The sequence below is a fragment of the Leptopilina boulardi genome, unplaced genomic scaffold (assembly GCF_019393585.1).
Source record: "Leptopilina boulardi isolate dan_hultmark-lab unplaced genomic scaffold, ZJU_Lbou_2.1 LbouV2_213, whole genome shotgun sequence".
Classification (NCBI taxonomy): domain Eukaryota; kingdom Metazoa; phylum Arthropoda; class Insecta; order Hymenoptera; family Figitidae; genus Leptopilina; species Leptopilina boulardi.
The window spans coordinates 3,748,099-3,764,283 of NW_026137767.1; the positions used below are offsets into that span (position 1 = coordinate 3,748,099).

The 16,185-nt window shown below is 23.9% G+C and overlaps 1 protein-coding gene and 1 long non-coding RNA gene across 2 annotated transcripts in view; one reads left to right on the forward strand and one right to left on the reverse strand.

Moving 5' to 3' along the window:
* The window catches only part of LOC127279002 (uncharacterized), a 48,837-nt gene that overhangs the window by 3,064 nt on the left and 29,588 nt on the right, over window positions 1-16,185 (reverse strand). The window contains exon 2 of the mRNA XM_051301049.1: window positions 2,506-2,718. Coding sequence (XP_051157006.1) covers window positions 2,506-2,718 — 213 coding nt within the window. The remainder of the gene's footprint in view (window positions 1-2,505; window positions 2,719-16,185) is intronic.
* On the forward strand, window positions 4,485-11,102 carry LOC127279003 (uncharacterized). Its single transcript, XR_007842580.1, has 3 exons — window positions 4,485-4,597; window positions 4,759-4,854; window positions 10,465-11,102. It is a non-coding gene; the product is annotated as an uncharacterized LOC127279003 (long non-coding RNA).

Sequence of the window (16,185 nt, forward strand, 5' to 3'; positions counted from 1 at the left end):
TTTTTTTATTAAATTTCTAGTCTCTCTGAGATGATGACGTTGAGACATAAAAAAGTATGGTTTTTATTTTTACTTTGCCAAAATTTTTCGAACTTGTTTTTTTAATGTATCTTTATGTTTTTCGACTTCAGGATTTCAAAAATCACCTTAAAAAAAAATGATTCATTGTTATTCCTTAAAAATAATTAGTTACACCCAGAGAAATGTTTTATTTGAACCAAATATAATATATTTGAGTTAAACAAACGTATATTTGTCTCAGAGCCTATTAGCCCATTTATTTGGCGTAAATAAAATTTTTATTGGAATCAAATAAAAATTTATTTAAATCAAATAAATATTTATTTGAATTAAATAAATTTTTATTAGGCTCTGAGACAAATATATTATTTCTCTGGGTGTAAAATTTTCAATTTCAAGAATTTTATTAAATATATAATTATTTTTTCGACAAATTTTACTTTATAGAATTTTTATTTCGCAGAATGCTTATTTTACAAAATTTCTCTATATTCACTTTTTTATTTAGTAGAATTCTATTTTAACCGAATTTTAATTTATCATAATTTTGTAAAATACGAATTTTTCAAAAAAAAAAATAAAATTCGGCACCTAAAAATTCTGAGAGGTAAAATTGTATATTTCAACTTGGCAAAAGGTTTTATTTTATCATATTTTGTCAAATATAATAATTTTGAAATTATATATATACCTAATATTAATTATATTTTATAAATTTTGATTTCATTAGAAATTTAATCGTTTTTATAATTTTTTCACAGTGTCACATATTCTGAAGGATATAGCAAATTAAAATAATAGGTTACCGCAAGGAAACCTAAAACCTTAAAAAAACCATAAACTTTCCCGAGCATAAAACGTTACTCCTTTTTCAAATAAGTATGAAAGTTGAGTGAATCTCAAAAAGAATAAATTTCCAATAAAAAAAAAGTCAATTTAAAAGATTAATTATGTATGTAGTTTATGTTCAAATTGAATAAGTCGTTTGTTACTTGTCTATATTATTAAAAAAAATTAATTAGTATAATAATAATAATAATAATAATAAATTAATAAAATATAATAAATTTTAATAATAGCCTATTATTAAAATTTATAATTCTATATTATTCTTAGAATAATTTTCTTTTTTATTTTTTATGTAGTTGATTGAAAAGAATCTGTTTTTGAATAATTTTTATTAAGTATAATATTTAAAAATATTTCTTAATTTCAAGATAAGAAAGACAGTAATAAATAATAAATATTATAAGTAAATTAAAAAATGCACAAGTAAAGCAATTTTGTCACGTTTTATATATAAAAATTTGATGTAATATATTTTTATCTTCTCCTAATTTAAAAAGACTTCGACACCTTATTTGTGAAAAAAAATGTAATATGTTAAAATCACATATCAGAAGCTTATTTAAATTATATATTTTAATTATAAAAGACCATTATCACTTAAGTATAAATAAAAAAAAAACAGTGATACTCACAATCGTTTATAATACGCATACATATTTTTGTGCAAAAGTTATCAAAAATTTTTATTTTATCAAGAAAAGAAATTGTGCAACGTCATTAAAGAAAACGTATGTTTATAATAATTGAAGTCATTATAGTAAATCGATTGAACTGATATTCATACGCATTTTCAAGCGCTTGAAACAATATATAAATTACTGAATTTTAAAAATATACTGCTAATTAAAGTGATAAGATGAAAGTCTAAAGAAGTTTAGTAGATACAACCTGTTATTATTTTTACTAATAATAATTATATTCACTTAAAGTGTGAATAATTTAGTGTCACTCTTTTATAAATGTTATCTAATCCAATTTTTTTTCGAGAAATTTCTTTACACTTTACATTCGTTATCAATTTATTATTATGATAAAAAATTTTTTTTCCAAGATTTTGGTATCAAAATTTGTAATATATATTTAAATATTGCCTAAAGCTTACAATGCAATATTATTCCATTATTACAATTTCATGTTGCCTTAATATTGCAATGGTAATATTGAGGCAATATTACAAACCAAATTTCATGCAATTGTACTATCTGTGGAAATTATTTTTAATTATATTTTTAATTAATTTAACAGTGAGCGGAAAATGCAAAAAAAAAAAAAAAATGATTCATTAGATTTTATGAATTATAAAATTTTACAGTTTCTACATATTTAAGAACATAAAAGCATTTGAATTGAGATTAAAGCCGTCGGGGGCAAAGACAAATGTCATGAAAAGACTTATATGAGATTACGACATGCTCACAAGTCACAACTAATTCACGAAGGAAGTGTATGACTCTAAGATGAAGATAATGATTGCAGCACGTGCAACGACCCTCCAGGGGTCACAGTCACTTCCATTTCTAATGATCATGTTCTTGGTCAAGAAATTGGCAATTTTGCTTAAGGGTCGCTCTGGTGAAGGATATCTTAATAATGTACATACATATATACAGTACATAGCGGAAAAAATCGACATACCAACTCTACCGTCTTTGCCTCTTTTTCTTGGTGCTTCATCCTTTTCATCTGGCTCGGTTTCGAATTCGATGACGTAAACTGTCTGCTCTTCCTTCGTTCGATTATTCGTCCCAGGCAACTCATCTTCAGTAGCAATTTGCTGTTTGGATACTTGATCACTATCTAATTCCTCGTCTATCATACTGTCAAAATTCGTCATTCCATGAGTAAATCCTGTAACAAGTTTAATATCTTACTCACACTTTTGTGGCGTTTATATCTATTTCATTTTTGCAAATTATTTTTTGTGTTTTCATTTTTTTAAAACTTCTTTTATGTAAATTTCAGATCTGACTTAACTGGGAGCATGATCATCCCACAAAAATAATTAAAAATTTTCAATTTCAAGAATTTTATTAGATATTTAGACAAATTTTCGAATTAGCCTTTAACAGAATTTATTTTTGAACGAATTTTTACTTTGAAAAATTTATAGGTACCGAAATTTTATTTGGCAAAATTTTTATTTCACAAAATTTCTTTTTACCCAATTTTTTTCTTTAAAAGAATTCTAATTTAATCGAATTCAAATTTAACATAATTCTCATTCAACAGAATTTTAAGTGATACGAATTTTTAAAATTTAAAGTTTCTAATTCACCGAATGTTATTTTGTTCGAATTTTTATTTGATAAAATTCTTAAAACGCTAAATTAACATTTATCCAAAATTGCAAATGGCCAAAAAAATAATCAACAGAAAGATTTCGGCATTATTTTTAAAATTTATGAATCAGGAATAATTAGCAAAAAAATCGTGATTGGTAAATTTTAAAAACAGCGCCGAAATCTTTCTATCGATTATTATTTGTTTGGCAATTTGTAATTTCGAATAAATGAAAATTCAAATGCAAACAAATAAAAATTTGGATAAATGAAGATTCAGTGAATTAAAAATTTTTACTTCTAAAAATTCGTATCACTTAAAATTTTATTAAATGCGAATTATGCGAAATTGAATTATCATATCCTGAACATTTTTGCTTCTTTTTCATAAGAGAAAAAATTATTTTAAAAAAATATTTAATTTTCTCATAAATCATTTAATTCGTTTTTAATTATTTAAATTGAGAAGTAAAAAAAAATTAAATTTCTTGAAGAATAAAAAATTGCGATTAATTATAAAAATTTCAGAGAAAATATATATTTCATATATAGATTTCTTTATTGGTTTCTAAATGTAAAATGTATTTTTCGAAACGAGCAATCATAAAATAATGTGAATTTGCAAACTTTATAGAAAAAAAAGTAATAATTTCATTTTTTTTTTTTTAAACGAATAATCGCGATTAATTCTACTAATTTCTATTAATATATAATATACAGGAATTGATTCCTTTTTCAAGGTAGAGTAGTTTCTATACAAAGAAAAATTGTTAAAAAATTAAAATTTTCGAAGTTATTGTACCTACTATTGTACTAATTCTGCAATTTTTAATGAAATCTATTCTTTATATATGTCAATCAATCCATTTCGATTCAAAGAATTTAATTTTTTTAAAAATTAAGATGCATTTTAAATAGCAAAAAAATGTGATGAAAAAACCGTATTTTTTAAGAAAAAATGAACTAAAAAAAATCAGCGACTTTAAAAACCCGCGAGTAGCGAGTGTCAAGCGGATCCGATGAATTAAAAAAAAAACAACTAAAATTAGATTAATTTAAGTAAAAAATTTTTAAACTCGATATTTACACAAAAAAAATAAAAAGTTTTAACAGTTAGAAAAATTATTCATACCAAATATCAACATTAAAGTAATTAAATGAAAATTAATGTTGATTTAGAAAAAATTATAACTATAAATATAAAAATAATTTATTTAACAATTAAAATTTTATTTTCGTTGTTTTTATAACCTTTTCTAACAATAAGACATTTTAAACATTTTAAATAAACGCGTTTTTTTCAACCAATAAGAGAGTTGTAGTAGCGCAAGCGCAGTTGTGGTTAGTGGCGGTTGGAAAAAAATAAAGGTGAAGAAAATGTTCGAACTAAAGGAACGTCATCAGCAAAAAGTATAGTTTTTCTTGAACATTAGTATTGACCTCATATTGTAAGTGATAACTCATTTTTAAATAAATATTTTTACACACATTATTTTTGTTACAAAAATTTTTAGTTTTATAATTTACTGGATTTATTTACTTATGTTCAATTAAACACGTGTAGTTTTCAAAAGCATAGAATTCTAACCTCAAAATCTCCACTTAATAGAGTGCAATAATGTATCAGGAATATAAAGAAAGAACTGGTACAAGAGATAATGGTGCTTTGATGAAAATAAGTGTTGAAAATCTCAAAACTTTCGAGGTAATAAAATTTAATTTTGAGTTTATTAATGAGTACAAATTTGTCATGTGTGCCAACATTTTTTTAATGGTCGAAAGTTTTTCATGCAAAATACACACACATTATTCTATATTTAAAAAAATAAATAAAAAATATAAGTTGGAACAGTTTTGTGAATTTTTAATATTTATACTAATTATTGCTATAACTTGTACACTTTTTGCACCTAATTCTTGTAAATGATTTTTGTATAAATAACGAGTAGAATGCAACAAAAAAATTAGGAAAGAAAAAATTATTTGTTTGTTTTAAATAAGTTGTTTATATTTTTAACAAATGATTCTGTTAGGTTAATTTAATTTTTTTAAAATTTTCGCTGATAAAGTCACCGACTATACAGCTTACATTTTTAATTTTATTGTTTTAATCAAATTTTGTATAAATGTATAAATGAATAGTGCCCTTCAAAAAGGGCACTATTCTTCATATATGCTTGTTTTAACACCAAAAGACATCAAGAAAAATTTGATTTTGATGCGATATCATTTGTGGAAGCTACGTGTTTATTTGTGAAAATCTTGTTTTTTCTAAAATGTCTCAGTTCTGTTCAAAACACTGTTTCAGATATTAACTGTTTTAAATATTTATTTATGTCCAAAAAATTTTTTTGGTAGTGCTTTGAAGTGTTTTGAGGTGCTTTTATCCAATGAAATTAAAAAAACCCCAAATTTAATGTCTTTTTTTGATTATTTTTCGTAAAAAGAATTTTGATAACTATCCTTGCCCCAATTTTTAATTTTCCGCTAATATCTCGAAGGTATTGCAATCTACAGCAAAATAATGTATTACAAAATTGTAGCTAAATAAACAGGCTTTCGAACGATACTATTCTTTTTCCGATGCCTGTTGAATTTTAGCTACTAGATCCAAAAATGTCTTACCTAACTATCCTTACCCCATCCTCCCCTACTCTTAACTTCTATAATAGTTAAAAAAAAAATTTCTTCTTAGAAATTTTATAATTTGGAACATTTTTACTTTTGGATATTTTGAGCTTTGGAAATTTTTCTACTTTGGAAAAATAAATTTTGGATTTTTTAAATTTGGAACTTATTTTGTTTTGGAACTCTTGTTACCCAAGTCGAAAATAATATTAGTAGAAGAGTAATATTTTCAAATCAAGTATATAAAATTGTAGATGATTTCAGAAGAAGATTAAAATGTATTTTTACACTCTACCTAAAACTATTTGTATTTTTATGAACACTAAACAATTATATTTTCGAAGTAAAAAAAAAAAAAAAAAAAAAACTCCACAAGACGTTTCTCACTATATATGGTGTTTGATAGCGTGCTGACGTCAGTAAAAAACAGCAATCTCCCTGAATCTCCCCATTTAGTATTAACGTTACTCAGCACATGATTCTTTATCGCTCCTTATCCTTATGACCTTAGTGTAGCGTTCTAAGTGCCAAGTTATCCCAAGATTTTACACGTGAACACTTTCGATCGTTTTCTGCACGGAACGTATATACAAGATATTCCAAATCGAGTTCGTGTGGCCGCGTTTATCGTAGTAGGATAGAAGGTCGCGAATACAATATAAAAATTTACTTTTATACACTATTCTATATATTTACGCGATCTTTCTATATTGGTATTGGTTCTTTGATGTATATTTATATATATATATATATGAAAAAAAAAAGAAAAAGTGCCTCGCGCAAGAAAAAATGTGCCAATGAAACAAGAATGAGGACCTCCCTTTCATCATAAATATAGCTTATTTCCATATACAAGCAACATTGATTCAGCGGCTTTACAAGTATCGACGCTAACCGACGATTGTCAAGTCACGTTCCTTCAAGAAGTCAGGCTCTTCTGACTAGCACTGGGGGCTCGAAAGAAAAATAGGATAAGGGCATCAGAAAGTGGAGCAGAAAAAAGAAATTTTTTTTTTCTCTCGAAAATACCAATTTCCTTTTATTACAATAATAATTCAATATTGCAATTTTATTCTATGGCAAAGCAATGTGCAACTTTTCATTATTCTTTTAACAGTTATCTTTTTTTTATAAATATTCTCAGGACGCATGAATAAGCTTTAAAATTAATTTGTTAGAATTTTTATTTGACAGAATTTCATTATATCTAGAATTTATTTTTAGCCGAATTTTTATTTCTTCGAATTATTTATTATAGAAATTCAATTTAACCGAATTTCTATATTGCAGAATTGTTAAACGAATTTTCATATTACAGTTTTTTTATATTATCGGCATTGGAATAAAAGAATTATTATATTTATTCGAATGTTCATTAAATAGAATTGCGTCATTTAAAAGAATTTTTATTTTACAGAAAGAATATTCTTTTCTAGACAAATTTGGATTTGTTCGAATTTACATTTTATAGAATTCTTAAGAGGAGGCACCACCCCCTAATTTTGACCCACTTAAATTTAAATTATTAAACGAGGTCAATTTTTTTCCACACTTTTTTAATGATTCTTAAGAATCTCTCGCATTGGATTTTCAAAAATATTAATTTTTTCAAAAAATTCTAAAATGGTAAAAAATTAAAATTTTCTTTTTTTGACCACCTTATGATGCAAAAAAATATATAACCTCGTTTACTAATTTAAATTTAAGTGGGTCAACATTGAGGATGGTGCCTCCCCTTAAAATGAGGAATTTTTATTTTACAAAAATTTCATTTGTTCGAATAAGAATCTGTCAGAAAAATTTACGCCGAAATCTCTCTGTCAATTGTTTGTCGGACATTTGCAATTTTGGACAAATGAAAATTCGGCGTTTTAAAAATTCTGTAAAATGTAAATTCGAACACATCAAAAAATGGCTACAGAATAGAATTCTTTCTTTAAAATAAAAATTATTTTAAATAAATAGATAAAAATTCTTTTAAATAATAATTAGGTCTTTTCAATCTAATATTTATTATTAATGGACGATTTTAATTTTTATGTTTAAAATTTTTACGTTTACTTTAAATTAATTTTTTGGGTCAGAATTTCTCAAAAAGATTCGATTATCTAAAATTAACAAATTTTTTTTACTCCTACTGTGATCAAAATAAGTTTTTGAAAATATTAGAACAAAAAAAAATTATTATTTAATAGTAATGTTGGACTCTATTTTGCGACGAAGATGTAAAATTGCTGAATGGTTTTTTTTTTTGGTTTCTTAGGGTTCTTAATTATATAATAATTTAATAAGTAACATTCTTTATTGAAAACAATGACAAATTCATACGTCACATTAAACGTAATTATTATATTCAAATAAATAATTATTATAAAATAATTTATAACTGTTTTTTATTAACATTTTATAAATAAATAATTTGAAAAATTAAAATGATAATTTTTTATAACAAAATCTATTTTTTGTTTTTCAATTTGTCAACTGGATGTCGAGAAATTTTTTTTGATCTAATATTTTTAGACACTTATTTAGATTACAGTAGAAGTAAAAAAAAACGATTTAACATTAAAATTTAATTACTTTTTGAAAATTTTAGATGCTTGAAAAATTTTGACTCTTGTAATAACAATTTTTAACATATAGAAATAAAAATAGTTTTATTTTAAATTTATCTCAGATTTTTTCTAGACTATATATGATAAAACTATAAATAAAACTTGAGTATTTTTGAATACTTTACTTTTTTTATTATGGGGTGTGGTAATAAATATAAGAAGATAAATTCATTGATCAACCACTAATGAAAAACCAATAATAAATATACGATAAAGCTATTGTATCATTAAGACAATTTTCCTTGATCTTTTTTTTTTATTTTAAGCTGAGTTGATTTTTATATTAATATATATCTATATATATACGCGAGAAAGGGGAATTTGAGTTTGATAATATGACAAATTGATATATTTTATCCTGATGACAAATTATTTTCGATAAGGTAAAAATTCTATTATTAAATCGTAACAAAAATGAATTAATCATATTATTATAATAAAATATCACTAATATAGTAAAAAAAATATAAAATTATTCATCAATTTTTATTTTTGTCATTTTATGATAATTTTTATTATTTTGAGAAAGAAAAATGTTTTTGTTGTATTAAGACAAACAATTCATTTATACATGAAATTAACTTTAATCTTGACTTTAAAATATTTATCGTAAATGGTTGAATTTTCGCCTATAAAATGTAAAAGTTAAAAATATTTATTTAAAAATTATAAACTCAAAATTTATATTTTTTAAAATTATTTTATTATAATAATTAAAGAATAAATTATTTCTCATTAAAGTTTGATGTTTTACTAGTGTGTATATATAATTATTGACAAAAATTTAATAAACATTAAACACATTTTTTAATGAACCTGTTTTGGATATTAAAATTTTTAATATCCCTTCACTTTCAAGTGGAATTAGAAAAACAATTTTTTAATTAAGAAACATTTGATTCGAGTAAAGTTTATAGTAAAAAAAAATTTCTCTTTTAGTGATTTTCACTATAATTACGTTAGAGATTCATGTACAGGACATCGCTATACTTGGTTTAAAAAGTTTTTACTAAAAGCTTTAACACATTACATAGAAAAAGATTCACTGACATGAAACTTTTTCTCTCAAGAAATATCCTGAGTATAGAAACATATTTACAAGGAAAATTCTTTTGATTGTAGAAAATGAAAATTTTTTAAACAATAGGAAAATTTAGATTCGAAAAAGTAATTATCATTTTTTTTATCAGTTGAATTATGACACAAGATAATAATATCGAAAGAATTTTTTTTGATTTCTAAAATTTTCCATTAAAAATTTTTAGAAATTTAATAATTTCATTTATAACTCTCCTGAAATTAAATTATTTTTAATGATTTTTATAATATTCTTCAAAAATTCAACTATCTGAAACCTTTTTTCACTTAAAATGTTTTCAAATTATTGTATTTTTATCTGAAATTTCTAATAAACAGAAATCATCAAAAAAATTTAATTAAAAATCACTTGAAGTTCAAATAATTTCAAAAATCTAAATTGTAAATTTTTGAAAATTCAATTACTTTTAAAAAATGTTATTTAAAATTATTTGATATAAATTATTTTTAGTTCTGTAAAATTAAACTATATTATTTATATAACTCTTCCAAAATTATTATTTGAAAAAAATTTTTATTTAAAAATCTGTAAAACTTGATTAAGTATTGCCTGAAATTTTTTTGACCATCAAAACTAAAAACTATGAAAAAATGTTTAATTCGAATAAATTGTTTAAATAAGGCTTGAAAATATTATAAAAATGGAACTTTAATAATTTTTTTCAAAATTTGTCCTGCTTAAATAAAATTTTGAAAATTTTTTTTACAATTATTTCGATTCTGAAATATTCGAAATAAATTTTCTTGATAATTTTATAATATTCTTATTGCATAATTAATAAAATGAATTTAATATCTAATAACATAAGTTATTTTTAAAGAAAAATATTTATTAACCAATTAAATTTTAATAAAATAAAAAAATCGACTTTTTTGACTTGTTTTGGAATATAAATCGACTAAAATGACTTCTTTTATGCCTTAAAGTCGATCCGAGGTCTGCGATTATATTATCATATATTTTTTCGATTTAGGAATAACAGTTGAAATTGATCAAGAATAATATTCTTTTCACATTAAGTGAACAAAACTAGCGGCCATTTTTGACATGAGTGCCACTCTGGAATATATCCGTTAAATTGACAAAGATGCTGGCATTTATCACCAAAAATATTGAACAATCGAAGAAACTGTACAATATATACAATTTGGCTTGATGCTGCCAAGTTTTTTCGTGGAATACTTCCAGAAGAAATAGAGGACGCAGGAAAAAGTTTGCCTTACATTGCCGAATAAAACAGTTTTCCTATAATAATAAATCCCTGAGTTATTATTATTATCACAGCGAACACGCGATATCTGTAGGTATCTATATAGTAATAATACGATAACATCGTCGTCTATATGCGAAACTATTAATACTTATCCAGAAAATTAATATTTATGGCAATTTATTACAATATTTTCCTTCAATAATCCAATTTCCTCGTTTCTCCCTTTCTTGTATGCTTCGTATAAAGCTTTTTATAATTATTACAAGATTTGATTAAAAAAAAAATTTTTTGTTTTTTTCTCGATTTTTCTTTATTTTTCAAAATAAAAATTTTTTTTTAACGAATTATTTAGACAAAAATAATCATCAGGCCCACTGTAAAACTTTTTGCAAAATATTCTTAGTATTTCTAGATATGTACAAATAAAAAAAAAAGTAAAAAAAATCGTACTCAAAGTTAAAAAAAAACATAATTTGTTTATACAAAAACATTATTTTTTTATATAAAAAAATTACAAAAAAAAATTTTTTTTTCGTTAACATATTACGAAAGCCGATGAAAAACTGTAACTTTTTCTCTCTTGGCAAAAATTTCTAAATTCAATTCCTTTAGAGTTAAACGTCCTTAAAATATAGATTTACTTTTAAAAAAACTCGAAAAACACAGATTTTTTAAAATTCATAACTCGAAAATTTGCTGAAAAAATACGTATACCACTTTTTTTTCCACAAGAACGAAGAGAAATATATTTATCCGAATTTAAAATGCCCATAAGTAAATTTCACGTGGAATCGCCCATATATGTACATTTTATAACCCATAAAAATTGGTTTTATTATAATAATTAAAACAATCAATATATCTTCTTTTTGCAAGAAACAATAACACATGTATTAAAAAATGTTTATGCATATTTCTGTCTCCATAAAGTAGTTAATTATCTATATTTACTTTATTGTAGGTAATTTATCGTTTAATTTAATAAAAATAAAATGTTCATAAATGGGAGAATCCACGGAACTGTAAGATTTAATGATATAAATATAAAGAAAATTAAATTGCAATTACACATTTTATTTATGAGTATGTATATATATATGTGAGAAATAAATTCAGGAACTATAGGTATAATTTTTTTTATATGAGTGAACCATTTTTATTTAATGCTGAAGAAATTATAATTAAAAAACTTTTTCAAAATTTTATTTGTCATGTTTTTTTTTATATTTATCTTTATCTTCAATATTTAAAAATATAAAAAAAATATTCTGTATGCTGTGTAGTTTTTAACAAATTTTGATGTGATTTTTTAGTCAGCTTAACATATTTTTAAATAATTTAATATATTTTTGATAGCGTTAACATTTAGCAATTACACCCAGAGAAATGATTTATTTGAACCAAATAATATATATTTGAGTTAAATAAACGTATATTTGTCTCAGAGCCTACTGACTTATTTATTTGTCGTAAATAAAAATTTTATTTGTCAGAAATAAATTTTTCTTTGGCTCAAATAAATTTTTTATTTCAATGAAATAAAATATATTTGAAACAAATAAATGAGTTAGTAGGCTCGGAGACAAATATACCATTTCTCTGAGTGTATATATATATTGAAATATTGAGAATACTTTTTTTTGGGTGTATAATAAAAAAAACTACTTAAACATACTTTTCGTTTTTTTTCTTAGCCTTTAACACGGGCCTTGAAAGGTGAGAGGAGGAACTATTTTGTCTTTATAACGAAAAACTTAGTTCATATTATAATCAAACTGCGGGACACATAATATATGTAACGCTCCACGAGAAAAGGTAAAAAATGGGAAAAAAAATTGTAGGTTATGTTTGTGATTTTTAAAGTAAAAATACATATCAAAAGAATCAAATATATTTATGTTTGTATTCATTACATTTGAAAAATGCAATAAAAACTGTTTTTTGATTTTACCTATAATTAATTAGAAACTTTTTATCAAAGTAAAACTGTAACTAAACATAACCTAAAATTACTTTACAATAAGGTCCCATTTTCTCGTGGAGTGTTTATGAAGACGGAAAAAAAATATTCTGAGAGGAAGATTCATTTTCTAAACTCCTTTTCACAATCTTATAGAGAGTTTTATTATATAAAATTCATCAAATTAGACTTAATAAAAGTAATTAAAAAATATGAAAATATTTCTGTTAGAGGAAAGAAACAGGATTTTCTCTGTCATAAAAACTTAATAAACTTTGCAATTAGCCGCAAAAAATATATATAGGCGCTGTAGATTGGAAATATTGTAGATAGGTATAATAATAATTTTCAGTTGTAAATTCTAAGAAATGGAAAATATTACTCAACTTCCGGATTTAATTAAAAATTACTCTAAAGTTTCAAAAGTGTAATATTACTTTATTCAATCATTAAATAGGATTATCAAAAAGTTTAAAAAAAATATGATGAGAATGTAAAAAAAAGTAAGAATATTTATGGAAAATAAAATTATTTTCTTTTTGTTTATTATTTAAAAAGTAAAACCTCCATGAAGTTGGCGTCGACGCTCAGCGTCGAAAATTATTTTTCATGAGACCAAAAATATCAAAACATTTTTTAAAAAGGTTTAGGGTTTATACAATGTCTTAAGAAGTATTTTTCAAGGTATTATTTGGATTGAAAAATAAAAAAAAGGGAATTTGAAATTTTTGATTCTACGAAAAACAATTTTTGGCGCTGAGCGTCGAAGCCAACTTCAGGGAGGTAAAGTAAAAATATATAAAATATAATAAAATTATAATTATAATTTATTGTATTAAAATAAAAAATTTTCTATGAATACGCAGTAAATTAATATTCTTAAGTTTACATAAAATAATAATATTAATTAATCTTGTATGTCATTTTTATTCCTTTTTTTAAATCATTTTCTAGCTATGTTTTTATAAATATATAAATTAAATTTGTATTGAACAAAGGATTAAATAAAATTGTTCTTTGGGATCGTAGACAAACTACGCGACGTAGTTTGTGAATGATCCTTTTTAGTTGATTGCTAATAAAAAAAATAATTTCTCCAAATAAGACATTTTTTTAAGAATAAATTTTTTGTTAAAATAATATTATAAATATCTCAATATCACTGATATATTACAATGTTTTTGACTTGTCAAGAAAATTTTAGCTGAATCTTCAATTAAGTATATTTTTTACACAGGAAAACCTGCGAAGAATATTTAAATTTGAAATCATGTGACCCAATAGTCACATGGCCTTAATAGGATTGAGTACACTGGAAACAAATGAACTTTGTATATTGAATTAATTTGTATGTTACAACATTTATTGAATTCATGGTCACCTGTCTAATGATAGGTAACCGAACTTGTATTACGCAAACGAATGATTGCCCTTCACAAAACAAGTGTTCCATTCAATTAAGAATTTCAAAAAAAAATATGCCATTTTATTTTTAATGACTTATGAAACTATTAAATACTACTTTCATATATTAAGTTTTGAAACACTAAATTCATTATTTATATTCACATAGCTCTAGACTTATAGAAAAATAATGTATATATACATTACAGAAAAAACCTAGTCTCATTTTTGTTGCAAGCCAAAATGAGTCAATGCTAAACGACACAGAAAGTGGCGCCACCAACCTGGTTCATTTTTGTTGCACATCAAAATGAGCCGCCTACACGACTCATTCTGAGTTCAGTTTTTTTCTGTGTGTAACTCCATTTTCAAGTTTTGCTTCCTCTGACTTCAATTTACATTCTCAATTTCATTTTCACTTTCACTGATTAAAAAATAAATGAAAGTGAATATGAAATTGAGAGTGAAAATTAGGAGCGCATGAATATTCCCCAATTAACATTTAATTGAAACGCATATAACAGAATTGTTATTTGACCGACTTGACATGTAACAAATGACCGACCGATGACTGACCGACTTTTTTCGGCGAAAATTTCAAATTTGTCCAATTAAAATTTGTCATTAAAATTGTATTTTGTCAATTTTAAAATTCGTGCCGAAAAAAGTCGGTTAAATGACAATTCTGTTAACGTCATGTCGGTCAAATGACAATTCTGTTACATATCACACTGAGAAAAATGTTCAGTCAGAGCAACCAAAATTTGGTTGGGCCAACCAAAAATTTTTGTTGGTATTTAAGCAACCAAACTATTTGTTGGTTGAGTGTTTTTTGTTTACAAATCAAAAATTTTTTGTTAGGTCAACAAAAATGTTTGGTTGATCAAACCAACAGTATTTTTTGGTAAAATTAAATATTTGATTCTACCTTATTTCTTTTCATTTTATCATTTTTATTTGTTTATTATCAATTTAACGTTTAATTTATATTTATCCAATTGAAATATTTGTGGACTTTGAAAAATCTCATCTCCGCCTGGGATCGAACCTATGTTTTTAAATTACGAGTCGAGAGCTCTGACCACTGAACTATCCATCCTTGTGAGAGATTTAAACTAATTGTTCTCTGAGAGCGAATTAAATTATTTGGTTGTCGTAAACAAATTTCGGTTAGGACAACAAACGATCATTTAGTTTTTTAGATCAAACTATTTTGTTGTGTTAATCAAATTATTTTCTTGTCATAACCAAAGTTTGGTTCGGTTAAATGTCAATTGGGGAATATTCATGCGCCTCGTGGAAGTTAAAGGGAAAGAGAAAATTAAATTCAGTGGAGGTGGAAGTGAAATTAGGATGTACTTTAGAATCAGTGAAAGTAAAAGTTAAAATGAAATTACATAATCGAAATCATCAGGGTAAATATAAACTTTCATTTGACTATTATATTTCTTTTATTTTAGAACAAAAAAAAATGCGACTGACCGTTTAATAAAAATTGAAGATTTTATTTTTGAAGTCTAAAATGTGTAGAAGAAAAATAGCTTAAGAGACCCTGAGGTTAACTCGAGACCCGTAAACTTGAATTTTATCGGTGGCTTTTAGCCAAGGACTCGGTGCAGTGTGCAATTCAGGAGTAAACTAGCTGAACTTAGGGTAAATATATCAATTGTTGCGAATGCTAACAAAAAATTATTAAAATATATATAACTGTTGTAAAAGTGAAAAATTTGTCCTATTATATATAATTGCAAAAGTGAAAAGAAAATTATTTTTAAAAAAACATTGTTAAGAATTTCAAAAATTGAAAAATATATATTCAATCTTAATAACTTTTCGCGACGCTCGCGGAAAAAAAACAGAAACAAAAATGTAAAATTTAATTTATTTGACGGATTAACGCGGATCAAAGTGACAGGAATATCCCATCGTATATCTTTTATAATTAATTTCAGTCTCAACAGATTTTACTATTCTGTTTCGGTTGAATATTGAAAAATTAATCTAAGTGGATTTATCATGTTTTCACTCGCTTTATATGAATAAATTTCAAGGGTCTTTCAAAAATAGAAATACGTTCTTTTTTTTTTGTTTTTTTTTTCTTTCTAAATCGAACACAG